This window comes from Acipenser ruthenus, chromosome 6 (genome assembly GCF_902713425.1).
Source record: "Acipenser ruthenus chromosome 6, fAciRut3.2 maternal haplotype, whole genome shotgun sequence".
Lineage (NCBI taxonomy): Eukaryota > Metazoa > Chordata > Actinopteri > Acipenseriformes > Acipenseridae > Acipenser > Acipenser ruthenus.
Window position 1 is genome coordinate 49,436,527 of NC_081194.1, and position 24,388 is coordinate 49,460,914.

Genomic DNA, 24,388 nt, shown 5'->3' on the forward strand with positions numbered 1-24,388 from the left:
ATATCACACTGCATTAGAATTATTGCTGATCCCTTTTGAACATCCTCTCCCTGTGTCAGCATTAGGGCTTGTCAGCTGTAAAGAAATGATAATAAGCGGGTGTATGAAGACATTTCTTTTTAAAACTAAATGTTTAACAAAACAGAAAAAAAACACATGAAATCATATTGTGGCAGAGCAGACGCCCTGCTGCTGTAAATAGTGTAAGGTTGGCAGGGATGGGGTTCAATTTGTCCCTGCCAGCAATCTCAGGTGTGGCCATTCCCCAATTAGGTAATTTATGATAATTGGGCAGTGGCCACATGTATAAAAAGAGCCAGTATAGTCTTTGTTTGTTGGAGGAGTTTGTACCTTTTATTTTGGCACTTGTGCCTTTTTGTTTGTTTGTTTATTTGTTTAATAAAATGTGCAACAGCACTTTAAAACTGCAGCTTTCTGTCTCTGGGTCTCTTTCCTGCCGGTAACATCTTGGGCTGTGACGCTACCCTGTCACACATATACTTGGTAAATTGGCTGTCATAATCTATAATCAACAAAGCTGAATTTATAGTACACCGATTCACTCAAATCTCTTCTACAAATACTTACTAATCCACTATATGTGAACAATTTACCTTAGGGGCCGTAACAAGAAAAGGTTCTCTAAATTGAGAAGTAAGTTAAGCCCCAGACGTCCTACAAAATGAATGTAACTTCTGCAAGCTTGCAACCGTTCTTCTATTTTTTAGGATATCATCTTTTGAACATGGCTACAAGCCTTTTAAAGTGGTTTTAGCGGACACAATAATTCCATAAATCTTCCAAAATGGCAGATGTACATGTGGTTTTGATGACACACTAGAAGCGGTCATGTGGGTGTGCCATTTCGTACAGGGGTAGACATGGTCCTTGATTAATTCTGATTGAAAAAAAAAAAAAAATGTGTTAACAATTACATATCTGAAAGGTATCCTATGTCATTTCACCTGGAGAGTGAAATTGTCTTCACTTATTCAGTGACCTTGGAAATTAAACAGGTTACTTAAAGTAAGGCAATCAAACTGTTAGCTTTCTTTACCAGATCTATTTTTGTATCTATTACTGTATATAATGAATGTAAATGCATTGTACTGTAGGTAAGATTTATGGAATTAGTTATTTAGCTATAACCACATTAAATTCAGACACTTTGGAATTCTGTTTAATTTTAGCTATAATTGTAAACCTATTTTGTTAAAATATTCGAACAATAGAAAATTGAAAACCATTATTTGACGTATAAAATTATATATTTTATTTAAGCAGAACTCTTTAGAAAAAAAAGATTACACTAAAGTAATGTTGCATACATACTTTCAAACCTACAACTTCAGATCTCAGAATTAAAAAATTCTAACGCTTAAAATATACAATCAAACTTTTTTGCAGCAGTTTAGGTCTGTCAGAAACATAAAACCAGACATTACCCTAACACACAAAAACAAACATTAGTGTAAATCAAAAATACATATTTAAACCAATGGGCATTGATAGTGACAGAACTTTAAAAAAACAACATTGTTAGTAGATGGCTGAATCAAGCGCCTTTCTAATATTAATAATTCAAACATTAAAAAAAGGAATTTATTTTCTTCTGTTGACAAATTGCTTTGCTTCCTTCTTTAACTCTGTAATGTCTTCCTTGGCGCTATCATCAGACTCCGGTTCATAGTCGGAATCTTCATCAGTGTGATCAAAATCCTCTTCATCATTTATGAAACTGTCCTCCAGGTCATACTCATTGGATTGTCCATCCTCATCACTGTCATCAGCCAAAACACTCTTACCTAGACAAAGATAAAGGATTATAAATGATATCCTCTTCGCTAACCAATTTGAGTTTCTTCACAAAATGGTTATATACTTCTGTATTGAGAGGGAGTATATATATATATACAGTGTATATATATATATATATATATATATATATATATATATATATATATATATATATATATATATATATATATATATATATATATATGTGTGGCTTATAGTAACTGTACAAAAAAAAGGATCAAATTCAAGTTCCATGTAGAAATCTTAGCATGCAGAGTCCCTGGAATCACATTATACTACTTGCCCCGAGCACTGCTGTAGAAACAAATATTTAAACTGAGTGCATGTGGCAAACACAAAATTACATTTGTAGAAGGTAGAATAATGAAAACTGGTGCAATTAACATTGAAGCTGAAATACCCTCCAGCATGGAAAACTTCCTCAAAAACATAGGAGAAACACTTCTGGATAAACTATGACATAAGGAAACAGTTAAAGCATTTATGGTACAATTATATTAAAATGATGAATATTTAAGATTTAAAAAAACAATCAGCTTCTTTATTTATGCCAGTATCTAATCTCAATCCTTAACCTTTTCCAGAACATACTAGCCAACGTTTAACTAGCTTCACTTTGAGGTTTGGATGACAGCGAATGCACATGCCCACAGTGTATCTATACTGGCACACTAATGAATACACCACTTGTGTTTGAAACGGATCAAAACAAACAATGCACTTCACTAGACAATAAATCTTCCTGTATTTCCCATCGCTTTGAACACTGTTTCCGCTAGTTCCTAGAATTGTGATTGAGTGTTTTGAAGGAATGAGTTAAACACACTTTTCTAAATTAGCTTTCTTAATAGGGCCAAAGTCGCACATCACGGCTTTAATATACTATATTTATTTATTTGTTTGAATATATTTCACACTTAAGGTTGTGATTGTAAAAAAGATTCAGATTCAGTAGGGTTATGTTGCTTGAGGGGTTTTATACTTGGACACAATATTATATATGCCTATCATTTAAGCCACTCAATTGTAACCAAATACACAAAGCATTTGAGTTGGCTTTGAGAGCTCACATACTGCCTCTTTGTCTTGACAAGCAGAAGACTGAATAGCATTATGAGGCAGCAACAGGTGTTTCACAGAGATAGTCTTGGGCCAAAGGTATCCAATACAATTACTAAGTGACTGGCAGTTCAATTAATCATTTTCATCCTAATACCATGCGAGTTCTCCATAATTGGTTTAAGCAGCATTATAAGCATAATACTCACAGTATCCCAGGTTCAATCTACTCATTGCTAAAAAAATACTTTATTGTATGTTTCTTCATTAGCAGGCACTTAAAATATATTTTAGTGGAACATTCAGATAGAAAAAAGTAAAAAAAAAATAAATAAAATGATTTAAAAACAAAATATAGAATAGGTAAATACATCAAATTTAAATAATTAAAATAGCCTTGCTTACCGCTTGCTATTCTCAATAAAAAGCTCTTACTTTCCCAAGTTACAGTCAATCACCATATGGTAATGCCCTCTATATGGTCCACATGTGTCTACAAGATTTCTTTCATTTACTTAAAAGCTCTGTAGACACACATATAGTTGCTCTACCCTGTTTTATATCCCAAACACTAACAGAACCAACAGAAGAATATGGAGCATTGGGACTTCAAACTCAAAGCTACTTGGAGTGATTGTGGTTCTCATAGCATTATACTGAGCTGGAGCTGTGAGCAAAAGCTGTTTGGACTGTGCTAATGGGAAAATAAAATGTACCATCTTTGCTGAATGCTTATTTTTTAGCTTTATAGGACAACATAAAAATTCCACTGAACATTACTTTAATGCACTGTATTACTCACATTTATTGAAATATTGAAATATTTTTAAGGAGATTGTGCTAATGGTTAAGATATTATTATTCATACTGACCACAGATCACTTCCCCCATGTGCAAGTACATTAAAATGGCATGGTTCACTTTTGGTTCAGTTAATAAAGAACAGAAAACATATGCAGGCGACTTCAAAAGTACCCTTTCTACCTTTTAGGTCATGCTTCCGCTTTGATCTACGCTCGCCAGTCTCTAAAAGACAAAAGTATGAAAATAACAGGTTCATGTTACTGTATAATTGAAATGTAAAGAACAAACAGAAACATAGTTTAAATACATACATAATGGGAATCCTACATGGAATCATCTGTTGGAAGTCATCATTTATTGTAATATGAAAAACATTGAAGTACATTTTGTTTGTGTACTTGACCCATGGTTTTAACTTGGTTCCATGCAACATACTGTACTGACTGCATTAGAAAACCATACCTCTGGATGAGACGTAAAACTGAGGTCCTATTGTAAGGGACTGCAGCAGCAGTTGTTGATGCATAGTTCACCCCTTGTAAGTCGCTTTGGGTACATGCATCTGTTAAATGACTAATTAATAAAACTTAAATATGAGGTAGTTGTTTTACAAATCATGTAATTATTTGGTGATATCCATAGATTTTTATTTTCCTGTATTTCAAGGACACAGGGTAAACACGTTTTAAGATGGGTACAATTCTGGGGCATTCCCAAAATAATTACTCTTTAAGTGCTTATATTGACTAATAAATAAAATAAATAATGTACCTGGAGGCAAAGTGTGCTTGTACTCCTCCCTGTGTTGTGGATTTTTCCTGTGAAGAATTTCAAAAAAAAAAAAAAAAAAAATGTTATTATCTATTTGTGGGGGTTTAAGTTTTATGTTTAAAATGTTAAACACTCACCACGTATACACTTTATTAAACCCCACAAATAACTCGGTTGGATAATTTTCAAACATTTCTTGGTTAGCTACTTACATTGATTGATTACTTTGTAGTTTTATTCCATTAGTTTTATCCCCTTCCATTATTTTTATTAAAATGTTTAAATTGACCAGGTGCTTGTAAGCTTGTACGTTCATGGAAAACGTTTAAAACTTTTACCAGTTTACCACAGTTTAATGTGTATGACTAGAAGTACAGGAGCAGAGCGGGAAATTGCTTCTCCGGCTCTCTCCTGTCAAGTTCATGTTCTTTCCCGTCAGCGTAGATGTTGTCATGTGACTCCTCCTTGCTCACTGATTGGATATTTGTCCAGGGCGATCGCTTCCGATTGCATGAAAATAGAGCCCCAGCTCGACAGCTTGCGATAGGATGCAATCCGAACGAGCCCGATTGCACAGTGCAATAATGATGTGATAACCATGCAATCACGTGCTGCATTGCACCGAAACTGCATAGTGTATCGTGGCCTTTACAGCGAGGGAGCACTGTAGAATCAGAATTTTAGAAACAAATCTTCACAGCAGCAATTGCATGAGCTCAAATGTAAAATGCAAGCACATTATTTTTACTTAGAACATATAATTGTTTTTAGACAACATTTATCATCAGAGTAGGTCTTTAGAAAGACTGCATATGTGTAAGCGAACACAACTTCTAAAAAGATAAATATAGCTAGAATATAACCTGCATATTATAAATTACCTCAAGTCATGAATGTGTGTTGTAAATTAAACAGAATTAGACAAGTTCTGAAAGGTCTGTCAACAAGGACAGCAAGCATCAGAATACAATAAAATTGTAATAATGCTTTTGTTGTGTAACTAGCCAGTTGTATTATTTAATCACCACTTTTGGCTACCAAAAAAATAATATTTTAACAGTGGTGTTTTTGTTGTTTATATATATATATATATATATATATATATATATATATATATATATATATATATATATATATATAGTGGTTTGCAGAAGTATTCACCCCCCAGCAAAGTTTTCACCTTTTGTTGGCACCTGAGCGTACTCTACAATTTCAAATTAGACTTTACATGTAGAATCTACACAAATTACTCCTCATTAATGAAGTTAAAAATGCATATACAATATAAATAAGTAAGATTTACAGAGAAAAACAGATTAATATCAGTTGCAGAATTATTCAACCCCTTTGCTACTGCAGCCCTAAATCAGCTCAGGTGCAAATGATTTCTTTGAAAGGTAACAAAATTAGTGAAATGGTTTCAGCCTGTGTGTACTCAAAGTGGTTTAACTTGTAGATAAGTTCCCTCGGGTATTCAATCTGCAACTCACATAGTGATCCAACAAAGCAACCATGAAGACCAAGGAGCTTTCGAAACAAGTCAGGGATAAAGGGGTAGAGAGGAACAAAGCAGAAGGGTACAAGAAAATTTCAAAGGTGATGATTATCCCTCTCAGCACAGTGAAATCCATCATTAAGAAGTGGAAGATGCATCATACCACCCAGACACTGCCCAGCTCAGGTCAGCCGGGCAAGCAAGAAACTTGTTTGGGATGTCACTCTGAAGCCAACAATGACCTTGAGAGATTTGCAAAGTTCTATGTCTGAGATGAGAGTCAGTGTTGTTGGAACAATTCAATAATTGATAATTTAATGTTTATCTCTTCTTAATAATATTTAATTAATAATATTTAATTGACGTGTTACAAAGATCGAGGATTTACTATGAACACACATTCACGCAAAGACACAAGGAATACTTAATCAATAATAGTATTTTATTAAGTACACAAATAATAAACAGAAATCAGAAAAGTCAGAAAGTAAATGTCTTAGTCTCTAAGCACAAAACACAACTCAAAAACTCTCACTGACTTAACTGGACTAGCAGGTAATTTAAATATGACACCGCCTGTCTCCTCACACCCCCGCACCAGCTTCAACAGCAAGCAGGCTGTGACGTAGCTAGTCACTCGCTCACACACACACACACGCCCACTTGCAAACACAGAGTAAATCTGAGATAATGTAGACAATCTTAGAATACATCACATTAAGCTTATTAATGGTATATAGATTAAGTATATGGCAAGTTTACTTTTAAAGAAATTCTTCATACAGCAATATGAGGTAGATTACTTACAGTTATTTCAAAAAGTTTCACTAAAAGTTATCTGACGCACAAAGTGTGCAAACTAAATAATTAACAGTTCAATTATATGTGAATGTGTTACAATTAATTAATTTAGTTCCATGAAAGGAAAATGCAACTGGAATTATACTCAACGTTTCCTGGAAGCTTAGACTTTTGGTCCGTTATTTTGGAAACTCAATCTGTTGAAGTGTCCAGTACAAAAACTCTCCTCTCCGCAACAAAGTCTTACATTGGATCAAACTCGGCAACAAAGCTTTCAATACTCGATAGAATCAACAAACAGCTGCAACAAAGTCTTCAGTCCTCAGTATAGGATCCACAATAGCACCTGTCCGCTCTGTCCTCTTTGTTGAATCTTTTAGCTACGCAGGTAGCAGGGCAGTTTCTTTTGGATACTGTGGTTGTAGGTGTACAGCAGACCCAGACTGGTTTGTTTGATAACAGTCTCTAAGTTTTACGGCTGTCCTTCAGCTGGGCCTCAGTCTCGTGGCTTGTTGTCGTTGAGTCCCGTCTTGATTCTGTTTTTAGGCAGAGTCCAGGAGTTGCAGCTTTGCTTAGCAGAGTGACAGCACCTTGTTTAGCATTCGATGTGGAGCGCAAAATGTTCAGCTTTACTTGGATATTTATAGTCTTTCTCACTCTGCTAAATAGCCACTTTCATGAGATAATTTGTGTATCTTGCCTTTTTTTTAAACTCACAGTCCTTCGATGTTTTAATGTCCTTTTCCACTGGGACATCACTAGTTAATGTCTTCCTTGGGTCAAAACTATTGTTGTTGCATGTGTGAATTACCTGTACATAATTCAACTGTCCGCTCAGCCTAATCCAGTTAAGGCCCCAGTCCTCTAATCAGTAGGTCACATAGTTCAGTATGTCTGCGAGGAACCAAGGGGACCTTTTTCTTAAGACACAGCAGTTTCATTAATTAGTCCAGTTATATCATTAATACACGTTCAAGTATTATCATATTCAGGGAATATGTCCAACAGTGTTCACACATCAACAATAAGCCGGTCCCTACACAAAGCTTTCCTGTATGGGCAGGTGGCAAGAAAGAAGCCATTACTCAAAAAGCCTCATCTTAAAGCACGTATGCAGTTTGCGAAAAAGCATGTAGACGCAGACATGTGGAAAAAGGTTTTGTGGTCAGACGAGACAAAAATTGAACTTTTCAGTCTAAATTCTAAGTGTTACGTCTGGCGCAAGCCCAACACTGCACATCAGTCAACACCATTCCAGCTGTCAAGCATGGTGGTGGCAGCATCATGTTATGGGAATGCTTATCTTCAGCAGGGACTGGGAAGCTTATCAGGATAGAGGAGAGAATGGATGGTGCAAAAGTGAGGAAAACCTGATTGAGTCAGCCAAGACTCTGAAACTAGGGAGGAAATTCACATTTCAGCAGGACAATGACCCGAAGCACAAAGCCAAAGCCACACTGGAGTGGTTGAACAAGAAGAGAATTAATGTTTTTGAGTGGCCCAGTCAAAGTCCTGACTTGAATCCAATCAGATTTATGGCGAGACTTGAAGATTGCAGTCCATTGACGATCTCCAACAAACTTATCAGAATAAAAAACACTTTCAGCAATCTTATATATTAAATTTAAAGGATTGGTTGGCTATATCTGGCATGCACAAAACAATCACATCAATTCACATCAAAATGGTACCATTTTGTACAAGTTTTCCGGTTCGTTTTTTGGCACATTGTATTTTAGCTTTGTATTCCATGATGTCCCCCCATTTGTTGTGTTGAAAAAAATGTATTAATTTCTGGTGTACATGCTGACATGGTATGGTGTCCTGAAAGATTAGTTTAAATTTTAATTTAAAAAAAAGAATATAGTCTGCAGAAGAGGGTTTAAAAAAATACACACCTTGGAAGAAACTGACAACAACATTTAAAAAACAGAAATAAACTATTGAGCCATAAACAGAGTTCTTTAATGCCATCAGTTTGCATTCACATCTTCCCATCAAGAATTAAAATTCTATTTACTTTCTCTAATTTATCAAACTGAAAATTATAGATTTACTTGACCATGGACTAGATTTTTTACTGCGTGTATATTTTCACAATTGGCAGCACTTAAGTTTTTTAAATAGTAAACAGTAGCAAACAGACTTTACAATTAGGAGGAAGCAGTAGAGGGCCCATTTAAAGGGGACCCACAAACTCTTCTTTACCTTTTTACATATGTGCATGAACCTTTTTTTTTATACTACTTTTATTAAAATTACTGCCATTTTAAGATACAAGTTTCCATACTATTTTGTAATTAGTCCAAGATTAGTGCTAATAGGGGTCTATGAAACCAGCTGTCAACTATTTATTTATAAATGTGCTTTTTACAAAACTATCTATTTTTAAAGATGCTTTACTGAACTATTTAAGTTATGTGGCTGTTTTATATTTGTTTAAAATGTGCCTGCACATAAAGTTTTAGCAAATTTTTCAACTCTGAAAATATAGTAATAATACTCGGTTTCAAAACAGCAAACAAACTTGTTTTACAGAAAAGCTGCTCACATTATTTATTTTTATATATTTTTGGTATATAGCAAAACAATATTGAGTGGGAGGAGTAATCTGCATTTAAAAATATATAAAACAGATATTTATTTTTTAATTTTTTAAACGGGGTGGTAATGCGTGTAACAGTTCCCTGCACTTATTTTTGTTCTACTGACTGTATGCAAGGGTGTTTTTTGTATACAAAGTTATAAGCATTGATGAGCGCATTAGCGAAATATTGTGGTAATACTTCAAACTCTATGATCTCCAGGATGCTAGGATGCTGCCGTTTACCTTGTGGTTGAAATATTTGTATATTTAGAATTAACTTAAGAAAGCAAGTGAAGAAGCAAAAGATCATTATAAGAAAAAAAGGTGAACCTAAAAAGAGGTAAGAAATTAGATTTTATAACCTTGGTAGATCATGGTCACGTAGCAACATAACCTTTTCATTTTTAAAATGGAAACATTTCTAGATTAAACAACATGTCTTTCCGGGATATTTTTCAAAATAAATACGGATATAAATAGTAATGAATAAAAAGTAATGAATAAATAAAAGGGCAACCAAAGTAACTAAAGGCGGAAATCTCTTCAAGGAAGTCAGTCCAAGAGATAAAGTTGGTTTAAAATTAACAAATCAATAAGCCAAGTGCATACTGTATACTGGTGGATATCCAGCCCAGCGTTTCTCAAATGCGGCTACCAGCGTGAATTTGTACGGTCACCCTGTAGCCTGCCAGCAACTCCACTCTTACTCAACCATTACCTTAATTGTGTCACTTCCATTCAGTGCAGTTCATTGCTGCTATTGTTTTGGCTTGCATTCCGATTCCTCATACTGTTGTTTCTGTTAGCTGTTCTTGGACAGCGCTAATATCAGTATAATCACTGCACATGCACACTAATCACTTATGCTTATACTGAAGACGTCAAAATGTTTGCATATTTTATGAAGTTTTTACTAGTTCAAGCACTTGACTTTTCTTGAGTGTTTTAAGTTAATATTTGTACAGTAAACAAACAAAAACAATATTATTATTATTATTATTATTATTATTATTATTATTATTATTATTATTATTATTATTGTAGTTGGGAGTGTGATTTAGGGGCCTGGAGCTAGGGCTCCTCCCCCCGTTCTATCCTGACAATAATCTCTGCCAATCTCCCTATTTAAACCCCAAGTCATGCCCTTGTTCTCTGTCTTGCGTTTTTCGTTTGTGTGTCCCTGCACAGCTGACAAACACTGCTGACTACTCTACTCTTGACACTGCTGGACAAAGCTTTCTCGCTCCGAATTCTCGCATGCTGAATCTGAATTCCCGAATGGGCTGTCTGTTTTCGTTCCTGTATCACTACACAGCTCTGCAGACTCCGACTTAATCATTTCAATATGATGATCTATTTAGATATAAAATGGCTACTCACCCGCAACACTTTTCTTGCTCTTCATAATCAAATTCTCGAATGGTAACTGCGTTCTTTAGAGACTGGCCCAATGACAAGATTCTGTTTCTATGTACTGCCGCGGCGCACTCCCCAGCTGTTGATTTTCTCTATGTACTATGTACTGCCGCAGCACCCTCCAGTGCTGATGATTTTCTCTATGTACTATGTACTGCCACAGAGCCCTCCCCTGCTGTTGATTTTCTCTATGTACTGCTGCAGAGCCCTCCCCTGCTGTTGATTTTCTCTATGTACTGCTGCAGAGCCCTCCCCTGCTGTTGTTTTTCTCCTGTGCTGATGATTTTCTCTATTTACTATGTGCTCCCGTGCTGATGACGTGACCCAGCAGCCTGATATTGCAAGCAAGAATAATAAATGGGCTCCTTCACAAGCTGCTTGCTAAGCCGTAAACAGAAATACATTTTTTGATTAACTGTTTCAGGACATGTACATGTAGTCATAGATACTGTATGTGTCTTTATGTTAGTATGGTATTGGGACAACTCATTCAGACTCTCAGCTCTGCCGTTTTCAATCCACTTAATCAGCGCCATTTTCTCTCCCCCTCCAGCACAATGCAGAAACCAGCCACCAGAAGTCCCGCCCTCGCAGTACAAGCACATTCCATCCGGCATTCCTCTATGCAAACTGTCTATCACTCTTGTAGTGACATACAGTTATGGCTGTGTATTCTTTCACGGTTTACAAAATTGGTATTTTTCACTATCTAAAATAGGTATATCAAGATTCACGATTAAACATAATATTTATTCCTTCCAGATAGATGCAATCAAAGTTAATGTCAACAGGTCTTCCTCTGCAGTGGAATTTTTTGTTTGTTCTCTGTGATATGTCTTTGTCGACAGAGTATTGCTAGTGGGGGCCATCTCTCTGACAGGCCTTATATTAAAATGAATAATACATTTTGCTAATCATTAACACATTTCCAGGTTGTGGAATTATTATTATTATTATTATTATTATTATTATTATTATTATTATTATTATTATTATTATTGTTGTGTTGGAACGTCCATTTATGCTTTAAACCAAGTTTTGTAGCAGAGGGTTTCAGATGGTATGCTATGGAATCCATTTTACCATGTATTGGAACTACATTTCCTGTGCCATTAGAGGAAAAGTAACCCCACTGAAGGATATTACCACCTCCATGCTTGACAGTAGGTATGGTGTTCTTTTCTTTCTACGCATCACCAGACTTTCTCCAAACGTAACGAGTTTCAGCGTGACCAAATAGCTTGAATTTTGTTTCATCGCTCCACAAAACCTTTGACCAGAACTCTTATTCATCATTCAAATGCTGTTTTGCAAACTTTAAGTGATTGTCCTTGTGACGTTTTCAAAGAGTGGATTTTTCCTTGGCCTGCGACTATTGAGACCTTCACCATGCAATACTCGACCTATGGTTGAAATGGAAAGCCCAGTCCCACTTGCAGCCAATTCACTTTGAATATCTTTGGCAGTCAATCTCAGATTGTTATTAACCTTCCTCACGATTCTTCTACTTGTTCTTGGTGAAAGAACCTTCTTTCTTCCAGACCGAGGGAGGGTTGTGACAGTCCCATGAGTCTTGTATGTCTTGATAACAGAAATAGTTGAAATTGGGATACTCAAATGCTTGGAAATCTTCTTGTATCCTTCTCCAGCTTTATGACAATAAATAATTTTCTGGCTAAGGTCTTCAGATAGCTCTTTACTTTTTCCACATATGGACTTATTGGTAATGATAGCAATCATCCTATGCCTAACCCTTTTATTCTCTCTAAGAATATTCATCTAAAATCCAGCACCCCCCTTTGAAACCCAACCCCTTCCCCAACCCCTTTGAAACCCAACCCCTTCCCCAACCCCTTTGAAACCCAACCCTTTCCCCACAAGTCTTCTTGTGGGTGGGTTGGAGGGCGGGTCAGTCCACATTCTGGCGCCTCCGGGAAGGGACCGGGAAATGACGACAGGGGATCCAAAAGGGGTGACTGGGAGGTTGCAACAGCAGGTCACAGCAATGTCTAACCCACCAGGGGGAACAAAGCAGGAGGCAAGGGGAACACCAGTGACGTCTGCCGACAGAGCAGTGCCATCTGGGGTTTCAGGGGGAGCACAGTAGGAGACCAGGCGAACAACTGTGCCTAGTGGCACATCAACCTGGGATCTAGGCCCAGTAACAGGAGGTCCAGACACCACAGCAGGGTGTCTAGGAGTACGGGGCAAGGGGCCTGACTTACCGACACTGGTTCTCGATTTTAGTGTTTGGAGCATCTTTCTTTTGTAGTATGTTTTGTAGTTAATTTTCACAGAATCGGTGTTCAGCCATTTTCTGTTGTTATGAGGAGTGCCGGGGACAAAGGTGTTCCTTTGAAATGGGCCAGGACTAACAGTGATGTGAACCAATCATAGACTATTACCCAGTGGTGTAAGGATGTGAGGGCAATAGTTCAATCTATTTTTGCTCCTATGATGAGGTTTTAACCAATCACAGGCCAGGATTTCCAACTACTGATTCTTATTATCATATATATATATATATATATATATATATATATATATATATATATATATATATAAAATTAGGCTGTCAAGCAATTTAAAAAATTGTGATTAATCTCATGATTAAAGAAGTTAATCTTCGTTAATCTTGGTTTTTAATCGCATATTAAATTGATACAATTGCTACATCCACCTAATTTAAATTTGTTTTATTATTATTATTATTATTATTATTATTATTATCCTTAACTGTAAGTTAACTTTTAAAATGTATTTATTTAAATCAGGAAATGTACCTATTGAGACCGTCACCAAAATTTACTAGGGGCAATAATTTAGAAATTACAAATGTAACCAACACAATAAAACGTGCGGTTCAATTCAAGCTTGATCATCAGCATGCAGGATATCAGAAAACCAAATAAATAGAATATCTATTTTTCAATGAAAAATTGTGGATAAAATGGTTTGCAGTGATCCTGAATGTCTGTCGAAACTGGTGGGTTTAATTTGTTGTTGTATTGTTATTGTCTGTAGCAGAAGTGCTGCTAGTGTATTTTGAGAAGTGAAGGCGTGTTCAGCACGCAGCAGACTAGATATACTCATGTGTGATGCTGTGTGTAATACTGGAACTCACTTTGGCAGTAAACAAGTAAGCGTCTTTCTGTCCAGTGAGCTGTCAGAACATTAACCAAAAAAAAAAAAAAAAGAAAAAAAATCTCCCATTCATTTTTAGTGCTGTGCTCCATTACGCGGCTCAGTGACTGACTTTCTATTTAAACAATAACTGCACTTAAAAGACACTCAATCCAATGTTGCCGCGGCCGGGATTGAAGTACGGTGTGCTGAAAGGCTCAAGACACAGAAGTTAACTGTGATTAATTGACAGCCCTAATATAAATATATATATATATATATATATATATATATATATATATATATATATATATATATATTAGGGCTGTCAATTAATCACACACACGCACAGTCGCCACCACCGTACAGGGTTAGTTCGGGCAGCCGTAAATATCGGACAAATACTGTTTGCCATTCCCTTTGATTTCAATAACAAATGCATTGTTTATACCGTGTTAAGCACGTCATATATTTCAGGCAAACTCAGCTGTATGGATCTTGTTATGTGCCATTCACATAGATTTAAATAACAAACGCACTGCTTCCGCCAGCTGGCTCATTTCGTCTTAGAGGGGCAGGTTGAAGGAACAACAGAGCGTTCTCTTATAGGGTCAGCAATCCCTATAACTCTCAGCCACTCAGAGAGAGGGAAAGCCAACACACCCTCTTCCCCACTTCTCTGTGTCACTGCCATGACTGACAGGCATATCTACGAGGCTGCTGCCCCCTTCCTGCAGTACCACGCATGCGCCAGACAGTCAGCACAGATCTCCCCTGTTACACAGGGCTTGACCTCGGTTCTTAGCTCCAAAGCATATAAACAGTTGCTTGGATTGCCGCCAACTTTTTGTCCTGTCAACGTAATATGCTAATGCCCTAACCGAACAAACCGAACAAAGCGTATGGAGCCGACGCTCCTCGTCTGACTGGAATGGTGGAGGATGAAAGGCTTCCAATTCCAACGACTGATTGACATGGAAGGTCGATAGGTATTTGGGCACATAGGCTGGATTTGTGCAGAGCATGTTAGTCCTAGACTCCGTAAAAAACAAACAAGCTTATGCCACTGAAAATGCCTGCATCTCACTCATGCATCTAGCAGAGGTGATGGCAAGTAAAAACACGGCCTTTGGAGACAGGTATTTAAGCTCTGTAGAATGCAGAGGTTCAAATGGTGGTTTTGTGAGTGCACGCAGCACCACATTTAACCACCACTAAGGAACTTTGTCCTTCAAAGGAGGCCGAAGCCTCCACGCCCCTTTCAGGAACTGGCCAGCCAGAAAATGAGCCTCTGGGGACACAGAGTCAACTTTAACATGGCAAGCTTAAAGTTGAGGGGGACTTACCCTATTCAAAGAGGTCCTGCAAAAACTGCAGAATGACTGGCAAGAGACATGTCGTGGGATCAACCTGACGTGCCAAACACCAAGTCTGGAACACGCCCCACTTGTATCCATACTGAGAGCGTGTTGAAGCAGCTCTCGCATTCTGGAGAATTGATATGACTCTCTTCGACAAGCCTATGGCTGAACAGGAGCCACTTAGGGGCCAGACCCAGAGATGTAGGCTTGATGGGTTGGGGTGCCACAACGTCCCCTGCGCCTGGCTGAGCAGGTCGCGGCTCATGGGCAATTGCCAAGGCTGGTGGCGCAATAGCTGCACCAACGTGGAGAACCACATTCTCCTGGGCCAGTATGGGGCCACTAAAAGCACCCTGGATCGTTCCTGCCTGATTTTTTCCAGGCACAACGGAAGCAATCCTACCGGTGGAAAGGCATACAGGAGAGTCCTCGGCCACTCGTGTGCAAGGGCATCGACTCCCAGTTGTCTCCCGTTCCCCAGAATGGAGAACCAGAGGGGACAATGAGAGGATTCCAGAGAGATCGACCTCTGCTCTCCCGTACCTGTCCCAAATCAGGCCCATCACCTCTGGGTGGAACTTCCACTGAGCCGCATGGGACCCCTTGATAGGAGGTCTGCAGCGTGGTTTTCTGCTCATGGCAGATGTATCACTCCCAGGGAGAGAAGGTGTTTGTGAGCCTACAGTAAGATTTTGTGGGCTACCCGATGGAGACGGGGTGAGCACAGGCCACCCTGGTGGTTGATGTAAGCCACCACGGTTGTGTTGTCCATCTGCAAGGCCAGAAAAACTGCCTGCAGCTCCAGGATGTTTATGTGTGTCCCTACCCAAGGGGGCTGCCACACACTTCCTGCGTTCCTCGTCCATTCTAACAGGTGCCCCAGCCTGAGCCGGAGGCGTACTACCACACTACCGACATAGAAGGTCAGCAGCCCTGGGGATGGCCGGGGCAGTCGTAGGGTGTCCCCAAGTTGAATGGACCTCATACAGAAAATCTGGGTGAACAGGGGGCATCGAGGTCCTTCTAGAGGGAGCTGAGGGCCTGTTAAAAATGGAGCACTTCAGGCCAAGGCACTTCAATAAAGCCGTGAGCTCTGCGGAGAACGGGAGGCACTAGTGGCTCATTCCTGAAGCAGCAAGGGTTATGTGCTGCAACAGGGGGAGTGCAAGCAGGGAGTGAAGCAGTGCAGTGCCTTCAACATCTGGCTGGGCTGAGATGGCTTCACACATGCGATCCATCTGGTCTTAATGGCCGGGTCGCTCGGGGAATGGTGGCTGCTAGCCTTCTTACGCCTTGGGGGGGGGGGACGGGGGGACGACATATCCCTCTGAGAGGAGGTTGAGGGAGCAGGTTCTGCCATTGTGGTACGGTGCACACTGCGGTACGGTGCACGCTGCGGTACGGTGCACAATGCGTTTTCGGTACGGTACTGGCAGGGCCTAAGCAAACTGCACGTATCCAAGGCAGCAACACAGGGATGCAATGCAAGAATCTGAGCACCTGCTTACAGCTCTCTACCACTGACAAACCAACACAAAGCGGTGCCGAAGCTGCCTGCTATTGTGGCATGGGCAAAAGAGCAAAGCTCTCTAACTGTTGGACTACAGACCGCAACTTAGTCTGTGCAGCCTGAAGGCTAAACACAGTGCCTGTCCAGAGCCCTGGCTTGCAAGCAAGTATGAGCCCAGACTGCTGTGACTGCTTAAGCAGTAAGCAGCGCGCACAGCACCTGGAATAAAAAATAAACACAAATATAACAGTTTCAACCAGAAAAAAATATTTAAAACATAGTTTAAATTCACAATATGCTTGTTAAAAACAAGACTAATAAAACTCCAGCTGGAATTAAGGAAAAAACAAGCAGAAATAAAATAAGACACGCTTATCTGACTGCTTCTGGTCAAAGATAGAGAATTTCCACTCTTGAATGCTGAATCAGTCTCTGTGTAGCTGAAAAGGCTGAAATAGAGAATGGCTCAGAGCGCCGTGTTGCACACAGTTTTGTCTCCTGTGAGGGCAAGATAGGTGTGCTGATGTAGCGGGCATAAGACGCAGCTTTGGTAGAAGTCTTCAGCTGAATCAGGTATAACAGGTTAACCCATTGTGTAATGGAATACATTCCGTACTTGAAAGGGAACATACTGTAAGTGCTTGTTTTGTAAGAAAGAGTATTTCTATAATAGGTTTAATCTTTCTAATGAAGAATCTAAATTATTGGTACATTAGGATTAACAGACATCTAACCAAAAGCACTGAACATGTTAAGGAGTTAGAAATATGCTGGAGTACAATAAGTAATGTATTTAGTGCATGAAATAAAAGATAGCTTTTTTTCTGTAAAAACTTTGAATCATATTATTTATACAAGCCTAATGTTTTTAATGGTGAAAATAATGCCACATGATTTTTTTTCCCTCACAGAACATTAAACAATGTATTACAATTTACAATTAATTCAAATGAAAATTAGCTTGCTGCAGTTTTCTGTACTTCCATCTCACTCACCATGATGCAGTCAGTTTATGCAATTAAAATGATTCATTACTGCTCTAGACTTGATGATGTCTGTGTGTAGTTGAAAGAAGAAACTAGTCTTTTAAATACCATTTATTGTAACCTTTTAGTGTGGTTTAGGGGGCAGGAGCTAGGGCTCCTCCCCCATTATCTCCTGTTGAAAATATCAATCAGTTTCCCTATTTAAACCTTGGGTTACCCCCTTATTCTCTGTCTTGCTTTTTCATTTTCCACCATCTTCCTTTCCTTTCCACTACACTGCTCCACCTCTGCAACAGTCTCCCTCTGGGGGCAAGTGAAGCTCACTTCCCAATCTTAGAGATCCAGTCGTGCTGTCCTCGTCCTCAGTCAGGAAGGTTCCCCGCAAGCCAGAGGGGACCCCTGGCCAAATCTATCTTCTCTCCTTCATTTTCCTGTTTTCTCCCCTCTAGGTTTCCCTTGGGGAAAGTAACAGTTGCTTCCCAGCCTTGGATGCTGATCGGTTTGGACTCACCTCCCTGTACTCTCCTAAATATTAGCTTTCATCTGTGCCAGTCTCCCTCTCTGCCTGTTTATTTCCTTCTCTTTTTTCAGCGTTCCTGTCTCCCTGCGAGGGAAATGAAGCTCACAAAGTTTGGCCGTGCCAACCTCCCTCAGCAGAGGCAACCCTTGTAAGCCAGGGAGACTCTTCATCTCCCCTTGGAGTAACGGTTGCTTCCCAGCCTTGGAGGCCGATCAGTTCTGTTTCACCTCTTTTTAAAGTCACAAGCACTTATCTCCTATTTAAATTCCAGAGGTTCTTACTTCGCGCAGCCTATGCTCCTGTTCCATGAATTAACAGTTGTAAAAGTTTTACCTTTTCACAGTTCAGTGTCTATGCTCAACAAAGTGAGAGAAAGAAACCCTCAAACTCAACACAGAACTAGGAGTTAGGGTCGGCCCAATAAATAATTATTATTAGTGTAATCATAGATAACTTCATTTTTAATTAAGTATTGCTTTATAGTAATTAAGCATACATGGCCTAAAAATTAGGATTTGAAACCTGTTTCAACTGAAAGGGAATGTAATTTCTAAATGTTATGATGCACTAATGTAATTGCTTTTGTGAAAATCTGTACCTGTTTATAACAACTGTTGTCAAAGTAAATAACATGTCAGAAAGTCATCATGCTTTGCAAGTACCAGCCTTAATGCTTCTATGACTTGTTAAAAATAAATAAGTATTATACATCTATGACACACATAATAGGATGATAGTGTTAATGTTAGGATTCCAAACCAGCATATAAACCTTTCATAGTTTTACAACCACTCGTTGAAAAGAAAATACTGTAAAAACAGGAAACATCTGCGGCAACTTCATTTTGCAGCTTTGAAGTAACAGATATGTGAAATAATAATAATGTCCCATCTTCTAAGTGCAACACATCTCTAATGGGCAGCCCACAGCTTTTCAGCCTGGAAAGAGTACAGTAATAATGCAGTGTTTGTTCCTCACCTGTAACAATCAGTCCCGTATGGACATTCTGGCCTGTTATCACTCTCATCCTCATCACTCGCCTTATCTTCTTGATAATCAGAGTCACCAGGATGACTGAATTCTTGAAAATGCATAGGGTTTTTTCTACAAAAAAAAAAAAAAAAAATTATATATATACAGTGCCTTGCAAAAGTATTCAGACCCCTGACCAATTCTCTCATAGTACTGAATTACAAATGGTACACTGAAATTTCGTTATGTTTGATATTTTATTTTAAAACACTGAAACTGAAACAACTACTGTAAGGTGACATTGGTTTTATGTTGGGAAATATTTTTAAGAAAAATAAAAAACTGAAATATCGGAGACACCTGATTGTAGAATCAAAAAACCTAATATGGTCTGGGATAGAATAATTAAACGAGGGCCAACTAAGTTTTGATATGCAATTTGAACTGAATTTTAACCAAATCAACAGAAGTCTGCTATGTATAAAATAACCTTCAATTTGTGTCAGGAACACGTTAAACCTTTACAAATCAATAACTGGGATTTTTTTTTTGTATCTACTTTTCCTTTTGGAAGTCAGTTAATTTGAACCAACTTGAAAATATTTTTTAAAGCGTTAAACAAAACTTACATTTCCTAATTTCACCTACTCTCACCCCAGATATAATAATGCAGATCTCTGGATAAGAATAAGGAAATAAGCTTACAATATACATGAAAGATCTCTTGGTAGGAAGCACTATGTGTGCTCAAAGGGATGAATGGTAGTCATAGTTTATGGTTTGATGGTATTTTAAAGCAACATCCTCTTTAAATAATACATACTGTTCAGCTCTGTTCTTCAGTTTAATTGCTATTTTTTCAGTTAGATTGCATATGATCTTTGTGAACTCAGAAGTATATTTTCTCAGTAAAAGTTTAATGATAAATTATTTCAAAGCATTTTTATGCTGTAAGTGCATTGCAATCCTTTAATTTGCTTGCTCATACTGAAACCATTTGAACTTTTGATTCTTTGCACATTTGCAATATGTTGTTACCTGGTTGCACTGAGTTTAATGGCTAATGGCAGTGCTGCGGTGTGTTACAAAGTAATAATGGAACTCCCAAGTCAATAAAATAAGCATTGTAGTCAACTGAAAGAGTTAACTTTTTGAGCGCAGGGCTTGAGCATCTGTGTGAAGAATTTAATCAGCATTTTTTTTTTCATGTCATTAATTGGTGTAATCTGTTAGCTATTCCATTATTTCATAGAAAACCATGGAAGAGCAGTGGCCATTTGTTGTATAACTTAAGTTAAAGGAGTACTAAATGCTTTAAAATCAGTGTACATATCTTCCTTACATTGGTTAGCACTTGTTTAAAAGACTAGTGAAAGAAACTATAAACTGCATTATATATATATAAAAAAAAGCTCAGAAGTGAAACCATAAAAATGGAAAGCTAACTAACTAGTAAACTAGTTTTTTTTGTTGGCTGTAGTTGGTAGTCTTGAGCCTAAAATACAAAAGGTTAATCTCAAGATTCTGTTAGGAGTTTTGGGGTGTCTTTAGTGAATTCCCTTGCATAACCTTCTCCCTCTTATTTAGCATACGTGTAAAATGTCTTTGCTCCTACATATTTATGAATGAAAAAGTTAAACATTCTGTTTACCTGTAGCAGCCCTTGCCGTACATACATGGGTTTCTTTTCTGGCTTTTTCCTGCATTAGCCTGTGTTGTGTCTTTGCTCCCGGACGAACCCGAGGCTTTGGTCTCTGGACTCTGCCTTTCATTGAGTTTCTCTGTCTCCCTGCAGGAAGTTTCTGATTGCACAGGGCTGTCCTGCTGTGTCTTTCGTCTCTGGGAAGGGGCTTCCTCCTCCTCATTACCACTCATTTCCCAGTCATTAAATTCAGCAGGCGGCTTGGCCTGGATCGTAGGGCTGTCTCCTGACTCATCATCACTGAGCTTCCAGATGGCCTTGTGCACTGAAGCACCAAGCTGTTCCTCATCTGCTGTCTCCTCCTTATTGGTAGCAGCTGAAGAAGAGGCAGCCTGCATACATGAATATTCAATTTATTAAACTAGAACTGGGTTTGCGTAGTAATCGCATAATTAAAATACAGGCTTTTTATAAATTAAAACTTAGTTATAATTAATAAGAAGGCCTTTTCAATATGGCCCTGGAAAGAGGCCAGGCACACATAAGTACACTTCCACAGTTGCCAACATTTGGCAACAAACTTGCAGGATCATTCCATGACAAATCCCTGACCAGGTAAAACTCTTACCTCCGATTTACACCAAACTGAGTGCTTGGGGTTGTTCCAGGCCAAAAACAAACACATTTAGACTTTGGGGATCAACATGATCAGGTCAAGGGGTCAAATTTTAGTTGATGGGCAATTCCACGCCCTTTATTCAACCTACTCAAAAACTATTTGGGCTTCAGACTTGTGTTAGATGTTATTTTATTGGAAATTGCACGAGTTTGTGTAAAACAAAAATCTACAATTACCCCTTAACGTTTTTTGAGCTTTGATCTTGGAGTGAAACTCCAAAAATAATGGACAGGTCAATGGCTCTGGTCCTATACAAAGTTCAATTTCAAAGAAATCTGAATATGAAAAGTCACACCAGTTATGCTGCTTTCACTGGCTCCCCAGTCTCTCAGCCTTTTTGAGATCTTGATCCCTCCAGCCTCATGTGGAGGAAGAAGTGGGACTTGGACACTAAACTCAGCATAGCATGTTCTCGAGTGGTATCAAGCATTTGTCATCCTTCTCTGGACAGTCATACTATTTCCCCCTGGGTGCATGAGTTTGATATCAAATTTTCTATTGTTTTAGTTTTCAATCATTCCAATCCAATATGTACCTGTTTAGATGTATGATTCTACAAAGCCTCCCCCTATATGATAGAATTTCTTCTTCATCACCTTTGGGTTCATTTAACCCATCTCATAATATTCTAAAGCAATAGAGGAAGAGGCTTGAAGCTGGGTCTGGGAAATGAGGATAAATCTATGTAGGCATTGTGTGTTCTTAATGGTCAATGCTTACTTGAACCTTTGTTCTAGGTTTTTAGTACTGACCATAATCCCTTTTTTACATCTCTTTTTCTCTCAAAACTCCTCCTCAAACTGAAGTAAAAACTACCCCACTTTAGGAAGACTGATTACTTCAGTGCTGACTGTGCTGGCCAATACAAAAAATGGCAACATATCATCAATCTTTACCACGAAACTGAGCTTCATCTGAATTTTTTTTATCAATCAATCATATATTTTTTCTACAGCGCCCCATATACATAATAAAATGTCTCAAGGCGCTTCACAAAATCTACTTAAAAACAAGAAAATATCTACTATAAGCCTGGTCGAACAGAAAAGTCTTCAGTCTAATTTTAAACAAAGAGATTGTGGGAACACTCCTGATGTCTCTGGGAAGAGAGTTCCAAAGTTTAGGAGCGAGACATCGAAAGGAGTGTGCACCAAAAGTATCTGTCTGGAAAAAAGGTACACAAAGTAAGTAGGCATGAACAGAGCGCAGTGCTCGATTTGGGACATAACGCTGTATAAGTTCAGACAAATAGGAAGGTGCCAGGCCATGCAAAGCCTTTCAAGTAAGTAGAATTACCCTGTACTGTATTCTTTGAGTTACAGGGAGCCAATGGAGGCCTAACAGAACGGGGGTTATGTGATGTCACATCCTAGTACGTGTCAAGATTCTAGCCGCAGAGTTTTGAATCAATTGAAGCTTGGCTATAGTAGTTTTTGGAAGCCCGGCAAAAAGAGCATTGCATTAATTCAACTTTGATGTAACAAAAACATGGATTACGGATTCTGCTGCAGCTGTGTCCAAGTATGGACGAAAATGAGCAATATTTCTAAGATGAAACAATAAATTTTTGCAGACAGATCGAACATGCGCACCAAAGCGCAATTCTGGATCAAAAGTAACACCCAGATTCCTCATCGAGCGACTTAAATCGAGACAACAACTGCCCAAAGACACAATATTGTGATAGCATGATTCTAAAGATTTTTTAGATTAGTGCCTGTCTATAGTAGAGCTCCACATCATGAACTCTATTCCAACCTTATAAGCATTATCAGTATTATTATTATTATTATTTATTTCTTAGCAGACGCACTTATCCAGGGTGACTTACAATTGTTACAAGATATCACATTATTTTTACATACAATTACATTTTTGTTTTTTTAAACATACAATTCCCCATTTATACAGTTGGGTTTTTACTGGAGCAATCTAGGTAAAGTACCTTGCTCAAGGGTACAGCAGCAGTGTCCCCTACTGGGGATTGAACCCACAACCCTCTGGTCAAGAGACCAGAGCCCTAACCACTACTCCACACTGCTGCCCCTATGTGTTCACAGATGCCTTTTAAAAACAAAAAAATATATAGAATGTTGCTGAACTGACATAAATGTTATATATAACCTTGGTTCCCTGAAATAAAAATGTTATCCATTACCGATTGGGATATACTTCTGTATATGTGACCAGCTCCATGCATAACACTGCCTGTGTGGGTGACTCGGCACATATTAGCCAGTCGTCTAGATAATTAAGAACTCTGAGCCTTTGAGACTCAAAGGGTCCAGTATAGCGTCCATGCACATGGAAAACCTATGAGGCGCCAGGGAGAGGTCAAATGGCAGGACTCAGAACTTGTAAGAGGTTCCCTGAAAAGCAAACCGCAAGTACTTCCTGTGGCCAGGCCTTATAGGGATATGGAAATAGACATGAAGTTGCCTGGCCTCACTGTTTACAACAGCAGTTGCGTTGTCAGCATCTTGAATTTCCGTCGCCTCAGGAACAGGTTGAGATGTCCGAGGATGAGGATCGGCCTGAGGCTGCCGTCCCATTTCGGCACCAGGAAGTACCTGGAGCAACCCCCGATGCAGATGGCCTGTTATTGTAACAGGGCTGACACCTCCTGAGTCACTAAGATAGCGCCTTGTGGATTCATGACCGTTGTTGTGGTCACGGTAAATATTTTTCCCAAAGGAAGAGAGAAGTAGGAAAATTGGACTTCTCACAAAAAAAAACGTGACAGTGAGACAGTGGCAAGGCTGAAGAGAAAATGGCGCTGATCCCTATGCTTGCGGTACTTTATTCCCCTGGGGGAAGAGTCTCCATGCCTAATGTAGAGGAGAG

At 38.6% G+C, this 24,388-nt stretch overlaps 1 protein-coding gene across 3 annotated transcripts in view; it reads right to left on the bottom strand.

Annotated features, from left to right (window-relative positions):
• Positions 1 to 1,246: 1,246 nt before the first annotated feature.
• Positions 1,247 to 24,388, bottom strand: part of aplf (aprataxin and PNKP like factor) — a 91,988-nt gene continuing 68,846 nt past the window's right edge. Inside the window, exons 7-11 of one of the 3 annotated variants that reach the window (XM_059025459.1) lie at positions 20,875 to 21,257; positions 19,230 to 19,355; positions 4,453 to 4,499; positions 3,862 to 3,903; positions 1,247 to 1,805 (exon numbers count right to left, since the gene is read on the bottom strand). In XM_059025459.1, the coding sequence (XP_058881442.1) occupies positions 1,603 to 1,805; positions 3,862 to 3,903; positions 4,453 to 4,499; positions 19,230 to 19,355; positions 20,875 to 21,257 (801 nt within the window). In that variant the 3' untranslated portion in view covers positions 1,247 to 1,602. Of the gene's footprint in view, positions 1,806 to 3,861; positions 3,904 to 4,452; positions 4,500 to 11,736; positions 12,112 to 19,229; positions 19,356 to 20,874; positions 21,258 to 24,388 lie in introns of those variants that run through there. The other 2 variants (XM_059025460.1, XM_059025462.1) reach the window with 2 other exon arrangements.